At 50.2% G+C, this 14059-nt stretch overlaps 1 protein-coding gene across 1 annotated transcript in view; it reads left to right on the top strand.

Annotated features, from left to right (window-relative positions):
• The window catches only part of DBF4B (DBF4 zinc finger B), a 33762-nt gene extending 21283 nt beyond the window's left edge, over positions 1-12479 (top strand). Inside the window, exons 8-15 of the mRNA XM_008578312.1 lie at positions 1488-1524; positions 3079-3124; positions 5722-5838; positions 8835-8943; positions 9140-9264; positions 10478-10670; positions 11558-11710; positions 11811-12479. Coding sequence (XP_008576534.1) covers positions 1488-1524; positions 3079-3124; positions 5722-5838; positions 8835-8943; positions 9140-9264; positions 10478-10670; positions 11558-11710; positions 11811-12329 — 1299 coding nt within the window. The 3' untranslated portion in view covers positions 12330-12479. The remainder of the gene's footprint in view (positions 1-1487; positions 1525-3078; positions 3125-5721; positions 5839-8834; positions 8944-9139; positions 9265-10477; positions 10671-11557; positions 11711-11810) is intronic.
• The last annotated feature ends 1580 nt before the right edge of the window (positions 12480-14059 follow it).

Below are 14059 nucleotides of genomic sequence, written 5' to 3'. Positions count from 1 at the left end.
GGGGGGGGGGGGGGGGGGGGGGGGGGGGGGGGGGGGGGGGGGGGGGGGGGGGGGGGGCAGCGTTGTTTGAGATACCTGCTGTCTTCCAAATTTTTATCTGGTTTTTCCTTTCTTTGCTGGGGTTAGAACTGTGTGTACCACATCAAGAGAGCGCAGGCTGATTTAAAGCCACAGTGTCTTCACCCAAGCCTAAATCTGAGGAAGGATTAAACCCTGCAGATCCGCCCAGGGCCTGGCATTCAGGAGTAGGACTAACAGTAGTAACAAACCACATCCAAGATGGATGGAGCACTCAGCCTCTGACACCCCTCTCTCCACACCCTCTGCTCAGGGAGTTTTTGGGTTTTCCTGCTGCTAAATAGATATTGTGTTGTTCAGAATTCAAAATTGAAAAGTCTGTCCCGCCTCCAGCTTCTGTTCCCCAGCTACTGACCTCCCTCCCTGACATAAACAATGTGAATGGTTTATCAGGTATCCTTCTAGGACTGTATACACATACAAGCAAATATGTCAAAAATCCCCCCCTTTTATGCAAATGTGCAGCATTTTTACTTTGTTTTAACTTAGTAATCTATTTTGTAGATATTTGGGAGTCTGTTGGAGTAAGTTTTGGGTGTAGTCTGCTGATGTGGGAGAGAATATGGGAGGCTTCTTTGTGTTGTGATTGTCCTTGAGGTGTGGCCTGGAGGAGAGTGTGGAACCTCCCTGGGCCCAGAGGGGCAGGCAGTCATGGATCCAATAGATCTCTCATCCTGGCCCCCTGGCTCATTAGCCAATTTTTTATTTTATTCCATTTAGGGGTTTTTTTTGGTTTCTTTTTTTGTTGGTGGCTGGCTGGTACAGGGATTGAACCTTGGTGTTATCCGTACCATGCTCTAACCAACTGAGCTGACTGGCCAGCCCTATTCCATTTAGTTTTAAATGTCAGCTTTGTTTGACTTTGGCTTAAATGTTGTTTTTGACCCACAGATTCAGGGTATACAAGATAGGGTATAGGAAAGCAAATGGCCATTATCTTCACTCTTGTCCTGTAAGGTGACCTGGAATAGCAGCAGTGTCTAGCAAATAAAAGCTGCCATTTAGTGACTCTGTGTCAGATCTTTTACATGCTTTAATTTAATCCATGCCAAATCCTGTAAGATAGGTGGATGCGCCTCACATTACAGGTAGCACAGCTCCGGTGTCCACTCAGGCCCAGGCGACTACAAAGCTCTTGCTGTTTGCCCCATCCTGCCTTCCCTCCACAGAGTCAGCTGCCGTCAAGATTCACATGCAGAGGGCTCACCGTTTATTATGTCCCTGGGGAGGTGGAGGGAGCCCTTGTGCTCAGGTCTGCTCTAGCTCAGGGCTTGAGAGTCTGGTTCTGCAGGCCTCCCAACAGGAGGAAGCAAAGTGGGACAGTCTCACAGCGACTCAGCTTACCAGGCCCAGTTCCTCGACCCCCGTGGTTCCCTCACATCCTTAACCTATTTTCCCTTTCCATTTAGGGAACACGTCCAGCCGTGGAGTCAAGAACACGGAAAGGTCAGTGTGGTAGCTTTTCCTCATCTAATTGCAATCCCTCCCTCCCTAAACAGTTCCAAGTGACTCCCTCTGTGGCAGCATCTGCTCACTTTCCTGTGGCAGGAAGCGAGTCCAGTTTGTGTTGCCCCCTCTTGTTTGTTTCTAGGTTTGGTTGTGTTTCCAGGTCCTGGGCCTTGGATTTCTGGGGCAATAGAGCTGCATCCAAAAGCAAGTCCAAAGCTTCTGGGCTGGGGCTTCTCCTTTACAGCCAGGACTCCATGCAGGCACTTTGGCTCCTGCATCCTCTGGCTATTCCTGGGCATCGATTGAAGTTCAGCATCCTGTTCCTTCTGATTCAGTAGGTTTGGGGTGGGCAGTTTGACAGCTGCCTAGTGTTTTCAGAAATGCCAGACTCCCCAAAACTGACAAACTGGCAGATTGATAGACTCTACCTCCTGGCTTTGCTTGGGCAGCAGGAGAGTTTCTCCCCCTGGATGTTTCTCCCAAAGATGCTGTTTAAGTGGCATTTATTTGTGCACAAGTAGGAACAAAAGTCGCTTGGCACCTCTCATGATCAAAATTCAAGGAAGTCTGTGGAGGAATTGATTTTAATCACTGTCTCAGTTAATTAGAAAGACAAGAAATTGTCCCAAAAAAGTAATTAATGGGAGCTGCTGCTCAAGGAAAAAAGGCTGCTCTTTGCTTGGGCTTTAGTAGTAGCCTTGGGCAGGATTGGGAGCTGTGAAGTGCCAGCCTCCTTGGGGAATTTGTGGCTGTTAGGTCTGCCCAGGCTCCCAGACTGCCTTGACTACCCCTGACAGGACTCCTGGTCACCAAGAGAAGATAGAAGTGGTTCTTAATGCCTAAGAGATTTTGTGAACTATGCAAAGAACTAGCTAGTAGGGGGTGAATCTCTTGATTAATTAACTCCAAATTTGTCTTCTCAGCACCACTTTGCCCTGTTGTTTAAGGAACCAGATTTTATCTGTAATATCTTTCTAACATCTTGCTACTAAGATTGCTAAACACTCTTTATCCCTCTTCCTCTCTGCTCCCTGTGAAAAAAACCCAGGGTCCTCATGGAGAATTCTGCCTGGGGAGTGTTCTCAGCCCTCTCAGGACTCTGAGGCACCAGGAGCAAAGGTCTAGAAAGGACGTAGGATTTTGTGGGACCGACCCTCCCAACCCTGCTTTTAGCAGAAACCAGCAGAGGCTGGGGTTCTCCCATCAGCCAGGTTTCTAATGGTGGTGGCATCATTAGTTGGTTGACAGCCTGCAGAACCCACTCAGGAAGTCCTGTGTCCTGCTGGGAGGACATGTCTAGGGCTTCAGTTACCGTGCAACCTCTGTCCCCCAGTAGTGCACCTCTTTCTTCCAAGGGTAGAGTCTGGAGGAGATTGGAGGGGTGCCTCACCCCTGTGAAATGGAAAGGCACAGCTTGGGGTGGCATGTTTTCCAGCCTTTGTGAGGCTCTTAGGCTTTGGCAGAGCCTCACCTCTCTGAGCATTTCCTCCGTGTGTAGTACAGGTTCTGCACTAGGGCAGACTGACAGCTGATATGTTCTTCCCCTTTTAGTGGCCAGACTGAAGGCCCCATTCCTCAAAGTCGAAGATGAGAGCAGGTGAGTGGGACCTCCTCCCTCTCCACTTGCCCGCACCAGGCCTGAACAGAGGAGGAAGAGGTACTCAAAGACCTCCCGCTGACACGGAGATGTGGAGCCCCTCAATCCTGCATCTGCGACTTCCCCAGAAGCCACTTTCTCCTACTGTCATGGAGAAGTCTCAGACAGACCACGAGGGCCTTTGAGGGTGACATTATACAGTTGATACTCCTCTTGGAGATGAGTCAGAGGTTAATGATCCCGTGTGTGAATTACCTCCATTTAATACTCTGCTTTTATGAGCTCATGATGTCCATCCAGGCTCGTTATTGCTGCTCGCTTCTCCCCCAGTGTGTGCTGACACTTAACGTCGAATCATTGCTGCCCCAGTCACAGTGCTAGTACAGTCCAAGACATCATCTTGGCTGAGGAGAGGATGCTGGGAGTGCTACTGAGGATTCCCTTGTCAGACTACCTCATACTTGATGGAGCCTTTTTGTTTTGCTTTGGAAAACCCTTTTCTGGTACATGACAGCCCTGGGTGAAAAAAGCATGAGGAGAGTCCATCCTCTTCCTAGTGGGGAAAACTGAGGTCAGAGAAAGTAAGTGACTTGTGGGCAACCACCGTGATATTAAATTGCAACCCAAAGCCGAAATCCAGGTGTCCTGACTGCCCTGCCTGGTGCCCTCCCATTCTGCCTTCTCTGTCCGCCATTATGGCCCCTTCTTACCTAGAATAGGAAAGTCACAATGATGATGTTAACCTGATGAGCTATTAGCCACCTTGGTTATCATTGAATCTTCAATAAGTACTAGATTAAAAGTCCATATGAATCTATAATTACTTCAAAAATGAGCTATTAGCCACCTTGGTTATCATTGAATCTTCAATAAGTACTAGATTAAAAGTCCATGTGAATCTATAATTACTTCAAAATAAAAAATTTTTAAAAAGGAACTAATGCTACATGTACCCAGCAGAGACTGGGACCAGAATTTTGTTTGTCCTTGAGCCTTAGGCAGGGCAGCTGAAGACCTAGTCCTAGGAGCCTGGCATGGCTGCCCATCCTCCAGATAGGTCTCTCTTCCCTACTCAGTGCCTGCAGACAGTAGAGTTGGCTTTGGTGGCCCAGAGGTGAGTGGAAAGAACGTAGGGATGGGACCGAGGTACTCCCTTCCAGTTCCAATGGGGTAGAGTACATGTCCTTCAGTCCCCTTCACAACTAGTTACACAGGTAATCATGACTCGTGTGCAGCAGCTGAGAGACAGTGTCAGTGCCTCAGTATCTGCACTGCACATGGCAGTCACAGGTAATGTCACTGTTATCAGAGGGGCCTACATAGCTTGTGTATTTCTGGCGTCATAGATCAGAGATGAGGTCCAAGCGGAGCTGTTTCTTGTGGGGTTTTTTATGTGCTCTTTTGAAGCTCTTCAAAGTCCTGACCAACCTCAAATTTCAGGACTCCTAAGTGGAAACAAAACATCATTGAGGAGGAAGAAAGGGGTGCCAGGGTTTGAAGGGCACCCCCTTCTTAAGGGTCTAAAAAGGCTCATTTATTAATTCACTCCTGAGGCCACAGAGCTTTCACCCTGCCCTGCCCAGGAACCTGTGGCTTGCACTGTCTCCCCCAGAGCATGGGCTGTTGCAACCAAACACAGCATGCCCAGCAGTTGCATCAGTCAGCAGGGTTTGCTGAGTATACGCAAATCAGTTCTGGCTCTGGAAGTCTTTTGAATGTTCACAACTGGAGGCAAACCGCCAAAACCACCCAGTATAGGTCTGACTATCCAGAACCTTCACTGTGCCTGTCCTCTCCGTTCAGAGCACCAGCCCAAAGCAAAAACTCTTCCCTTCATGGGACAGGAAAATCGCTGTTCTGGTTTAAGCATTCTATTTAGATTCTGCCAGGCTAGAGTCCTCAAAGGTTGTTGTAGAGTCGAGAAACAAAATGGAAAGATGGGAAAAACTATATCAGGAGTCAAGATGTGGCCTGTGGTCTGGTCTTGGCCACTTATTAGTCATGAGCTCTTGGGCAAGTCACAGAACCTTTTGGGCTTCCTTCCCTCTCCTGTAAAATAGGGTAATACCACTTACTCCACTCAGCCCAGAGGGTGGTTATAGGAATCAAATGAGGCAGTGGGTGTAAATTTATTTGAAAAGTAGACAGGGAGAGTCTTAATATAAGTATTAATTCAAGTAGAAAAGCTGATGAGAGTTTTACTTTAGAACTTAAGGGATGTGTGGGCCGGGCCGGTGGCGCACTACTACAGTGCGCCGCTTGGGAGTGCGGTGGTGCTCCCGCCGAGGGTTCGGATCCCACATACAGACCGGTTCCCGCTCACTGGCTGAGCGAGGTGTGGGCACAGCACCGAGGGTTGCGATCCCGTTGCCGGTCCCGGTTTGCCGGTCCCGGTCCAGTATGGGCACGACACTGAGGGTTGCAATCCGTTGCTGGACACGAAAAAAGACAAAAAGGAAAAAAAAAAAAGAACTTAAGGGATGTGGAGGTGAGAGTCCACTTTATCAGGATTGGAATTCTAAGGAGTTGGGCTAGTCCCCCTTCCTCAGTCTTTCCCTTCCCCACTGTGGTCAAAATGGAAGTTTTTTGTGTTTCAGGAAGTTTCGTCCTTTCCACTATCAGTTTAAATCCTTTCCCGAAATTTCTTTTCTGGGATCTAAAAATGCAAGTCCCTTTGAGGCCCTGATGACTCCAGGCAGCTCACACCATACCAGGTGAGTCTTTCTGGACCCTGAGTACCAAGGTCTGGTTACAGGCCAAAGTCCTCCCCTTCAGGGGCCTGCTGGTCAGATTTGGAAATGGCCATGTGTTTGCTCCTTAGGTGAAGTCTATTCTGGGAACTTAGCCCAGAACAGAGGCACTAGGAGTGTTCCTCCATTTTATTTGTTTGTTGTTCATCCCGACTGAAGAATTTGACATAAGTGTCCAGAAGGCAATAGGTTGGTTTCTCAAGCTCAGGTTTAAAGACCACCATCATCAGAGTACCCTAGAAGCCCATTAAAAAAGCAGGTTCCTGAACTCCAGCCCGCACCTATGGAATCAGAATCTGTGATGATGTTAGCCCCACAAGCTGTATTCTTATGAGCTCCCCAGGTGATTTCAACACACATCAAAGTTTGAGACCTGTTGGGTTAAACATCAGAAATAACTAAGGGGCTTACAGACTTGTTAATGTTCCTACTCCTACTCTGCAGATGTTTGAGAATTTGAACCTTCACTGACCAGAGTAGAGAAGGAATTCAGCTCAAGTGATGGACTAGATGCCTTCTCAGACCATTTCTAACTTCTGGGCTGCAGGGTTAGTTCACGGACCAGGAGATAAGAACAGGGCAGACTCTCAGAGTTGCTAGGGCCAAGGAAGGCCTGTGGGTCCCATCAGCAGATAGAGGCCGCAGGTCAAGAAATAGTGCAACTGGGAGGGAGGGAAGAAAGAGAATGTGGCAGTAGATGGAGTACAGGAGAGAATGAGCTGAGGGTTAAGTTCTAAGTGCCTTTCACACCTTTCCCAGAAGATACAAGAGATGCCAGAGAGAGCTAGTCAGGAGGTGGCCCAGACTTGATGCTGGCAGGGGTTCTAGGCATGGGATGACTTTGAGATAGCAGAAGAGCTGAGGAGCTGTAAAGGGCAAATGAAGAAGCAGTGAAGCTTTGGTGCCTGCATGTGAGGAGCCTGGGCAGGGGGTTGGCCTAGGTGGGACATGGAAGGGGGTGTGGGGCGGGAGGGTTTAGAAAGTATGTATAGGAGGAAATGTTTAATTTTTTAATTTTTAAAATAATGATTATTATATTTTGGTTCAAAATTCAAGAGTTATAAAGGAGGCCAGCCTGTGGCTCACTTGGGAGAGTGTGATGCTGACAACACCAAGTCAAGGGTTAAGATCCCCTTACTGGTCATCTTTTTAAAAAAGGACGTAAAGTGGAAAGTATATATTCCACACTCAGCCTCTAGTTCTTAGGTCTGTCTCCAGAGATATTTTATGTATACACAAGTACATATGTATCGTTTGTTTTTTCTTGTTTTGTTTTGGGGGGGGGGTTTGGGGGGTGGCCGGCTGATATAGGGATCCAGCCTTGGTTGGTGTTCTAACACCACTTCACCTTGGTGTTATAACACTGCTCTCTAACCAGCTGAGGTAACCAACCAGCCCCTTCCTTTGTTTCCTCTTCTTCCTCTTTATGTTATTAAAGAATAATATAATATTTGCTGTGCTGGGTCTTGCTTTTTCTACCTAATATATCCTAATTTCCTATTAATACTAAAGAGCATTCTTACTCCTTTTTATGGCTGCAGAGTATTCTGTTGTATGGAATTTATTTACTGTATTTTATTTAATATTTTATTTAACCAGTTTCTTATTGATGGATGCTTAGATTAGCTGCAATGAACAACCATGTTTTCACAGTAAATTTGTGATTGTTCAAGTATATTTGTGGAATAAATTCCTAAAGGTAGAAATATTGGGACAAAGAGTACCTGCATTTATAGTTTTGATAAGTGGGGCCAAATTGCCTTTCATGGAGGTGATAGCAGTTTGCACTGTCACCCTCACTGTAGGAGAGAGCCTATTTCCCCACCACCTTCCTTAATACTGTGTGCTGTCAGACTTGTTGACCTCTGCCAATCTGATAGTTTGAAAACTGTATGTCAGTATAACTTTTATTTTTTCTTATTATGAATGACATTAAGTATGTTTTCATATGCTGTATCATTTGCTCTTTGCATTGACCTTCTTCATAGCCTTTGCCCATTTTCATTTTTCTATTGGGTTATTGATCATTTTATTAGTGATTTCTAAGAAGCCCTTTATATATTAGGAAAATGAGCCCTTTGTTATTGTAAATATCAAAAACAAAAAAAAAACTCAGGCTTGTGGTTTATTTTTTAACCTTGCTTATGATTTTTGCCACATTTTAAAAAATTGTATGTAGTTGAATTTATCAGCTTTTCTATATGTTCTCTGGGTTTTATGTCATACTTAGAAAGTCTTTAAAGGGGAATGTTTTGGACTTGCTGGGTTTGCTAGGACAGATAAATAGTGCCCTACAGACCATTAGAAATATGGGTCCAATGGCTGGCCAGTTAGCTCTCGGTTAGAGCATGGTGTTGATAACAGCAAGGTCCAGGGTTCTATTTCTGTTACCAGCCACCTGCCAAAAAAAAAAATTCCACAAACAGAAAGTATGGAACCAAAATCCACATGACAAGTCAGATTTGAGAAAGATTTGAAAGTCCACGGTGAAAGGTGGAAGCTGTGAAGGACAAGTCAGCATGAGGGAGAAGACAGACCGAACTAAAGGGGAGGGGACATTCAAGGTGGAGGAGGTCAGGGGCATCGTGACCCTTACTGCTGTGGAGGCCTTTTCCCTTTCATCTTTCAGGTCACATGAATGTGGGTTTGTGTATGAGCAAAGTTGGAATTCCTACGAAGGTTTCTTGCTGCTGCCATCAGCACCCTGTCCTTACCTGTGGTTTGAGATTTGTGGGTGAGGAAAGGACAGAGAGAGGACAGGCTGTGTACAAGGAGGCCTCATCTTCCTTGTCGCCTCTCCTGCCACTGTTGGTACCAAGTGCAGGGCAGGCCTGCCTCTCTGTGCTTGCCTGGCCCATTGGTCCTTCCCCACCCCGGCCCAGGCTGCAGGTCCTGAGCAGTAGCTCCTCCTCTGAGGATACCAGCATTGACTATTTTCCCCCACCCTGTACCCACCCCAGAGAGCCCAAGGATCAAGTGCCAAGCCTGCAATCAGCAACCCGCACCATGCCCAGGAGGAAGAAAGGGTACTGTGAGTGCTGCCAAGAGGCCTTTGAGGAGCTCCATGTGGTGAGCCCCTTCCCCACTCAGCAGCTACTCCCCAGGTTGCTCTGAAAGAGCCTGGCCTGCTGAGGAGGAGCTTTTCCTATCCAGTCTCCATCCTGGCGTGGCCATGTCCTCCAGTGCCTGAAGCCAGGCTGGGAGGTCTGCTTCTGTGCCACCTTGGCTTTGTCTAATGCCCTGTGCCTTCTCTCACCCCGGGTAGCATCTTCAGAGTGCCCAGCACCGGAGCTTTGCCCTAAAAGCCCATCCATATGCAGAAGTAGATCGGATCATCGCCCAGCTCAGCCACAGCTTTACAGATATCGCCTTCCAGGCCAGCCTCCCCAGGTGAGCACCACAGCTGGCGGTACAACCGCCTTCTCACTCTTCTCCTATTGCCTTCTCTAGGTGGAAGGAAACGTCAAGTTGACAGCATCAGGGTCCAGACTGTGAGGTTTTCTCTGTCCTCACCTTTCTTTCCCACTATCCTCTGTCCTTTTTGTTTTGGGGGTGACCAAAAAAAAAAGACCTCCACTTGTGGCTTCAGTTGATCGGGACTAGGCCCAGACCAGAGTGTGACTGCCTTCATACCACACGGGCATTGACGTGGTAGGGAGTGAGCAGTTCTGGCCAGCTAATGGGGGGTAGTTCTTGGGTCTTTTCCAGATGAAGAGAGCAAGGTCTTTCTCCCTCTCTAGAAGTCACCCACAGAAAGGAATTCCAGGGCCCTCTGAGCACAGCTCCTTCCTGCTGCCCACCAAGGGCAGACCTACCTGGGGCTGTGGCTTCATCTTTCACCCCAAATATCCACCTCTGGGCTCAGGGTGGACAGCCAGTCTCTTCAGCTGCCAAAGGGCACAGCCTCCACTGTGAAGTCGTTAAGTGGAAGAGCCTCTAACCTGTTCCTCTGGCCAGCCCCAACCACAAGCTGCAGAGCCAAGAAAGGCTCAGATAGTGCTGGCTGCTACTTCACGGTCAGACCCAAAGAGGAGGCTTTTTTTTTTTTTTTTCCTTTTTTGTCTTTTTTCGTGACCGGTAACGGGATCGCAACCCTCGGTGTCGCGCCCGCACCACGCTCAACCAGTGAGCAGACCGGTCTGTATATGGGATCTGAACCCTCAGCGGGAGTGCTGCCACGCTCCCAGGCGCTGCACTCTACCGAGTGCGCCACCGGGCCGGCCCTCCAAGGAGGAGGCTTTTTTTTTTTTCCTTTTTGTCTTTTTTACTGACCGGCAACAGGATCGCAACCCTCGGTGTTGCGCCCACACCGCGCTCAGCCAGTGAGCGGGAACCGGTCTCCACATGGGATCTGAACCCTCGGCGGGAGCGCCACCGCGCTCCCAAGCAACGCACTCTCCAGTGCGCCACCGGGCCGGCCCAAAGAGGAGGCTTTTAACAGGACACCAGAATGGGCAGCTCTCTGTCTGGACAGTAGAACTCAGAAAGGGCAGCACCACAGGTGCCCCTCTCCCTGCCCTCAGGCCCCACCTGGAAGGATCCCAATTTGCTGCCTGCTCTGGACTTGAGCCCTGCAGCTCACTGAGTGTTGCTGTCCCCACAGGCAGTCAGGTTCCCCAGCTTCTGAATGTGACCCTCCCTGTGCTGAAACTCTGCCCCCCAGCCTGCCCTCCCAGTCCAGGGCAGCATCTTCCAGGATGAAAAAAGAAGATGACTGCCAGGCTCCACGCACCCCAGAGCAGGCTGCGACAGTGGACAGCACGAAGGCACCAGCTGAACCTGTGGGAGCTGGCAAGGTACCTGCACCAGGAGCAAGCTGCCAGGAGCTGGGGGGGGTCAGTTGACATGTTTGTGGACCTCCCAGGGACACCTCTGTCCAGAAGCCCTGCTTGCCAGTGCCTTCTGACCAGCTCTGGTTGTATGGACTTCTCCTCTGGCCAATACCTGGCACTTGTTGGCCACAAGCGGAAGGTTCAGTTTCCCAGTGACAATGCTGAAAAGAGGCCAGGGGGTTCCTGGCCACAGGCTTCATTGGACAACCAATGGCAGGCATCTTCTCTCCCTTCCTCTTCCAAGCTGTAAGTCCAGGCCCCCAGCCTCCTTCCTGCCCTTGTACCACCCACAGAGCTGCCTCTCTCTCCCAGATCCCTTGACCCGGCAGCCCACAGACAGACCAGCAGAGTTCCAGCAGCTGTCAGCCCACTTACATTCAGCTGCCGGCATGCAGCCCCCAGGAGGCCCTGCAGAGAGCCAATCCACCTTTCACCCCCACCCTCCACCAGCCAGTGGGGGAGCCAGCTGCTCCCAATGGTCCTGGGCTCCCCAACCCCTCCAAGTGCCCTGCCTCCCTGTCTCCCAGCCCCAGCCCAGTGCTAGCAGAGAGCTGCTCCTGTGAGTCCCCAGGGTACTAGGCTCTTCACGGTGCCAGACAGCTCCGACTAAAGGGCCAAAGATAACAAGTTAGACCTCTTCTTGGTGCTGCACACCCAGCCAGGACTGACCAGGACACAAGGAGGAGCAGAGCCCTCAGCCCGGCCTTTGAGGTCCAAGTCAGCGACTGTCATGCTAAGCTCTGTGGAGTCACAGAGCCAGTCATCCCGCCACCAGGTCTTTGGGCAGAACCAGAAGAGCCTGGGCTGGGGGCTGCCCTCCCACCCCTACCTCCAAACATGTTCTTGACCAGGCAGCAATCTACAATGGGCTTGCCCAGCCATGGCCAGCCGCCCACACCAGGAGGCGAGGTTGGCATAGCAGGACCACAAAGAAGTGGGAGCAGGAGGAGGCCTGGCCCGGCTTCCTGGCCCTCCACGGGCACTTGCCTCTTTGCAGAGTGATGGTTAGTTGTTGGTGTTCCCCACCCCCACCCCAGTCTCCTTTCCCACAAACATGTGGTCTCTCCTGCTCTCTGAAATGCCTGTTCATGTCCCTTCCCCCAGCCCCCCACGCTCCTGTACACAGATCCTCAGGAACATATGAAGCAGAGGAGGGGCCAGCTGCAGCACTTACCAAGCTCCCTCCCCCAGGCACTTAGTTGGGGCCCAGCACTGACCTTTCCTCTGAGCCCAGGATGTGGCCAGAGTCCCCTCTGGGGACCCCTCTCAGCTCTTCTCTGCCTCTTCAGCTCGAGCTGCCCACCCAGAGTTCTGCTCCGGGGCCAGTGTCTCACCTGCCAACTTCCGCCTCATCCTCTTCCCTCCCTCCCTCCTTCCCATTCTCCTTCCCCAAAGACCTCCTTTCTCCCCATTTCTTGCAGCCAAGCCATTAATCTGGAGACAGAAATGGGTTTGCTATCGATTCTTTGGCCACTTTTTTTTTTTATTACTATTTGTACTGTGGTTCTTCTCACCCTTCTCTGCTTCTGTGTGTTTGTCTCTTTAAATGTTGAAGCTACCAGAAGCCTGGTGCTGTTCTCTGTCTCCTTTCAGAGGAGGAAAGGGGGACCTAGCTGTGGGTGAGGACCTGAGTTGTTAGTTTAGAAACAGAGCAACTGTGTGGACAGCCCTCCTGAGAGGTCGTGTTTGGCCTTTTTATGCCATTCCTGTTAAATTTCACAATTAATCTTGGTTCAACAAATGTAAATAAATTTGTTAATAACAAATAGCTAAGAGATGGGGCTGGAGTGCAATGTGTCGGTCCTTCATCTGCCCTCCAGTGACCCAAGATGGAGGTGAGGACCCTGCATATACCAACAGAATAACTGGCTAGCTGGATGGGACCTCCTGCATATCAAGGACGTATGAGTGCCATCACCCTCCTGCCAGCCTAGCCCGAGGGCTGGGCACCATCTGTCCCTCCCTAGCCTTCTCTTCTCAGTCTTGTCTGGTCACTCACTTGGCTCTGCTGCTCCTGAGTGGTCGCCTGCAGAGGGCATGCTCATCACCTTCTCCCAAGAAGACACCTTTGCCTCAGTGGGCATTCCTTCTAGAGTCTCTCTTCCCTTCCCTGGGCCCAGGCAGTGGCTTACTTCTGGGCTCTGCTGGATACGTCCCTTCTGGGCTCTGCTGGATACGCCTTGTTCCCACTTCCTTCTCCATTGTACTATCCCTCTGGATGAGGACAATTTCCCCCTCACTCTTGCCCCTTTCTCAGATTTTTCTGATACCTTTCGCATGCTACTCACTCAAAGCCATCACGCCAGATTCTGATGTCCCATCACTGTCTGCCTGGGACCCATTCCCCCTACCTCATGTCTGGCTGCATGGCCTTTCCCTCCTATCTCAATGACTGTGACCTTGGACAGCTCTGCCAGGCCAAACCCCAAGGTGACAGCACTCTTGAGCTATTTCTCCATTCCGGCTTCCAGACATAGATCTAGGTTAGAGGGGAACCCAGAACACCTGAGACCTGACCCAGGACAGATGGGTGCTTCTTGATGTCAGTGAGGCCCCTCAGTGGCTCCTTGACATGAGGACTGGTCAGACCTCCTTGTACTCCTCAAGTCTTTTTCCACATCCACCTCCCTCTCAGCAGATGACCTTGACTCAGACTCAGTGGACACCATCTCATCTCGCCAACAGTCCCCCTTCATCATCGTCTTACTCTTTCTCCTCCCTAAGTCGCGCCATCCATGTGCCCTCCAGTCCACCCAGCCACCCTTGTCAATTTCCTTCTCTCAGCCTCACCACCTCTCCTTCCCCCTGTCCAGAAACTTGATGCTCCTCCATCCTGGAAAATATTTAAATTGATCGAGCAGCTTGAGGAAGGCTCCCTCCTTCTGTTCTCTGGCTGCTTCCTGCAGTCTCCACCCACTGCCTCTGTGTCTTCTCCTGCTTCCCCTTCCAAACTTTCTCAGTAGCTCTGCCTGAAGCATTCTACTGGGATCGTCTACTCTGAAGTCATTGGGTAGCCTGCTAGTTACCAAAGTCAGGTGCCTTTTCTCCTTTCCCACCTCCTTAAAACCTGGCTCCCTCTGTCCCAGCAGCCCTACGTTGGTGCGTTCTCCTCCCTCTCCCTCACCTCCCCCTTTCGTCCCATTCGTTCAGTGCAGGCCTTAGGTGTCTGCCCTGAATCATCTCCCACACTCCTGAAGATCCCTCGAGCCTGACTGTGTCTCCCAGACTCAGACCCGGACCTTGTTCTCACTTCTCTCTGGTCGGTCACTTTTCTGCAGGTATGACCTGACTTGGTAGCTCCTCCACCCCTGACTCCCTTCAGAATTCTCATCTCTCAGGGTAGAAGGCAGGAT

This window comes from Galeopterus variegatus, unplaced genomic scaffold (assembly GCF_000696425.1).
Source record: "Galeopterus variegatus unplaced genomic scaffold, G_variegatus-3.0.2 Scaffold1660, whole genome shotgun sequence".
Lineage (NCBI taxonomy): Eukaryota > Metazoa > Chordata > Mammalia > Dermoptera > Cynocephalidae > Galeopterus > Galeopterus variegatus.
The sequence above is the reverse complement of the archived record's forward strand: the minus strand, read 5'-3'. Positions and strand labels throughout refer to the sequence as shown.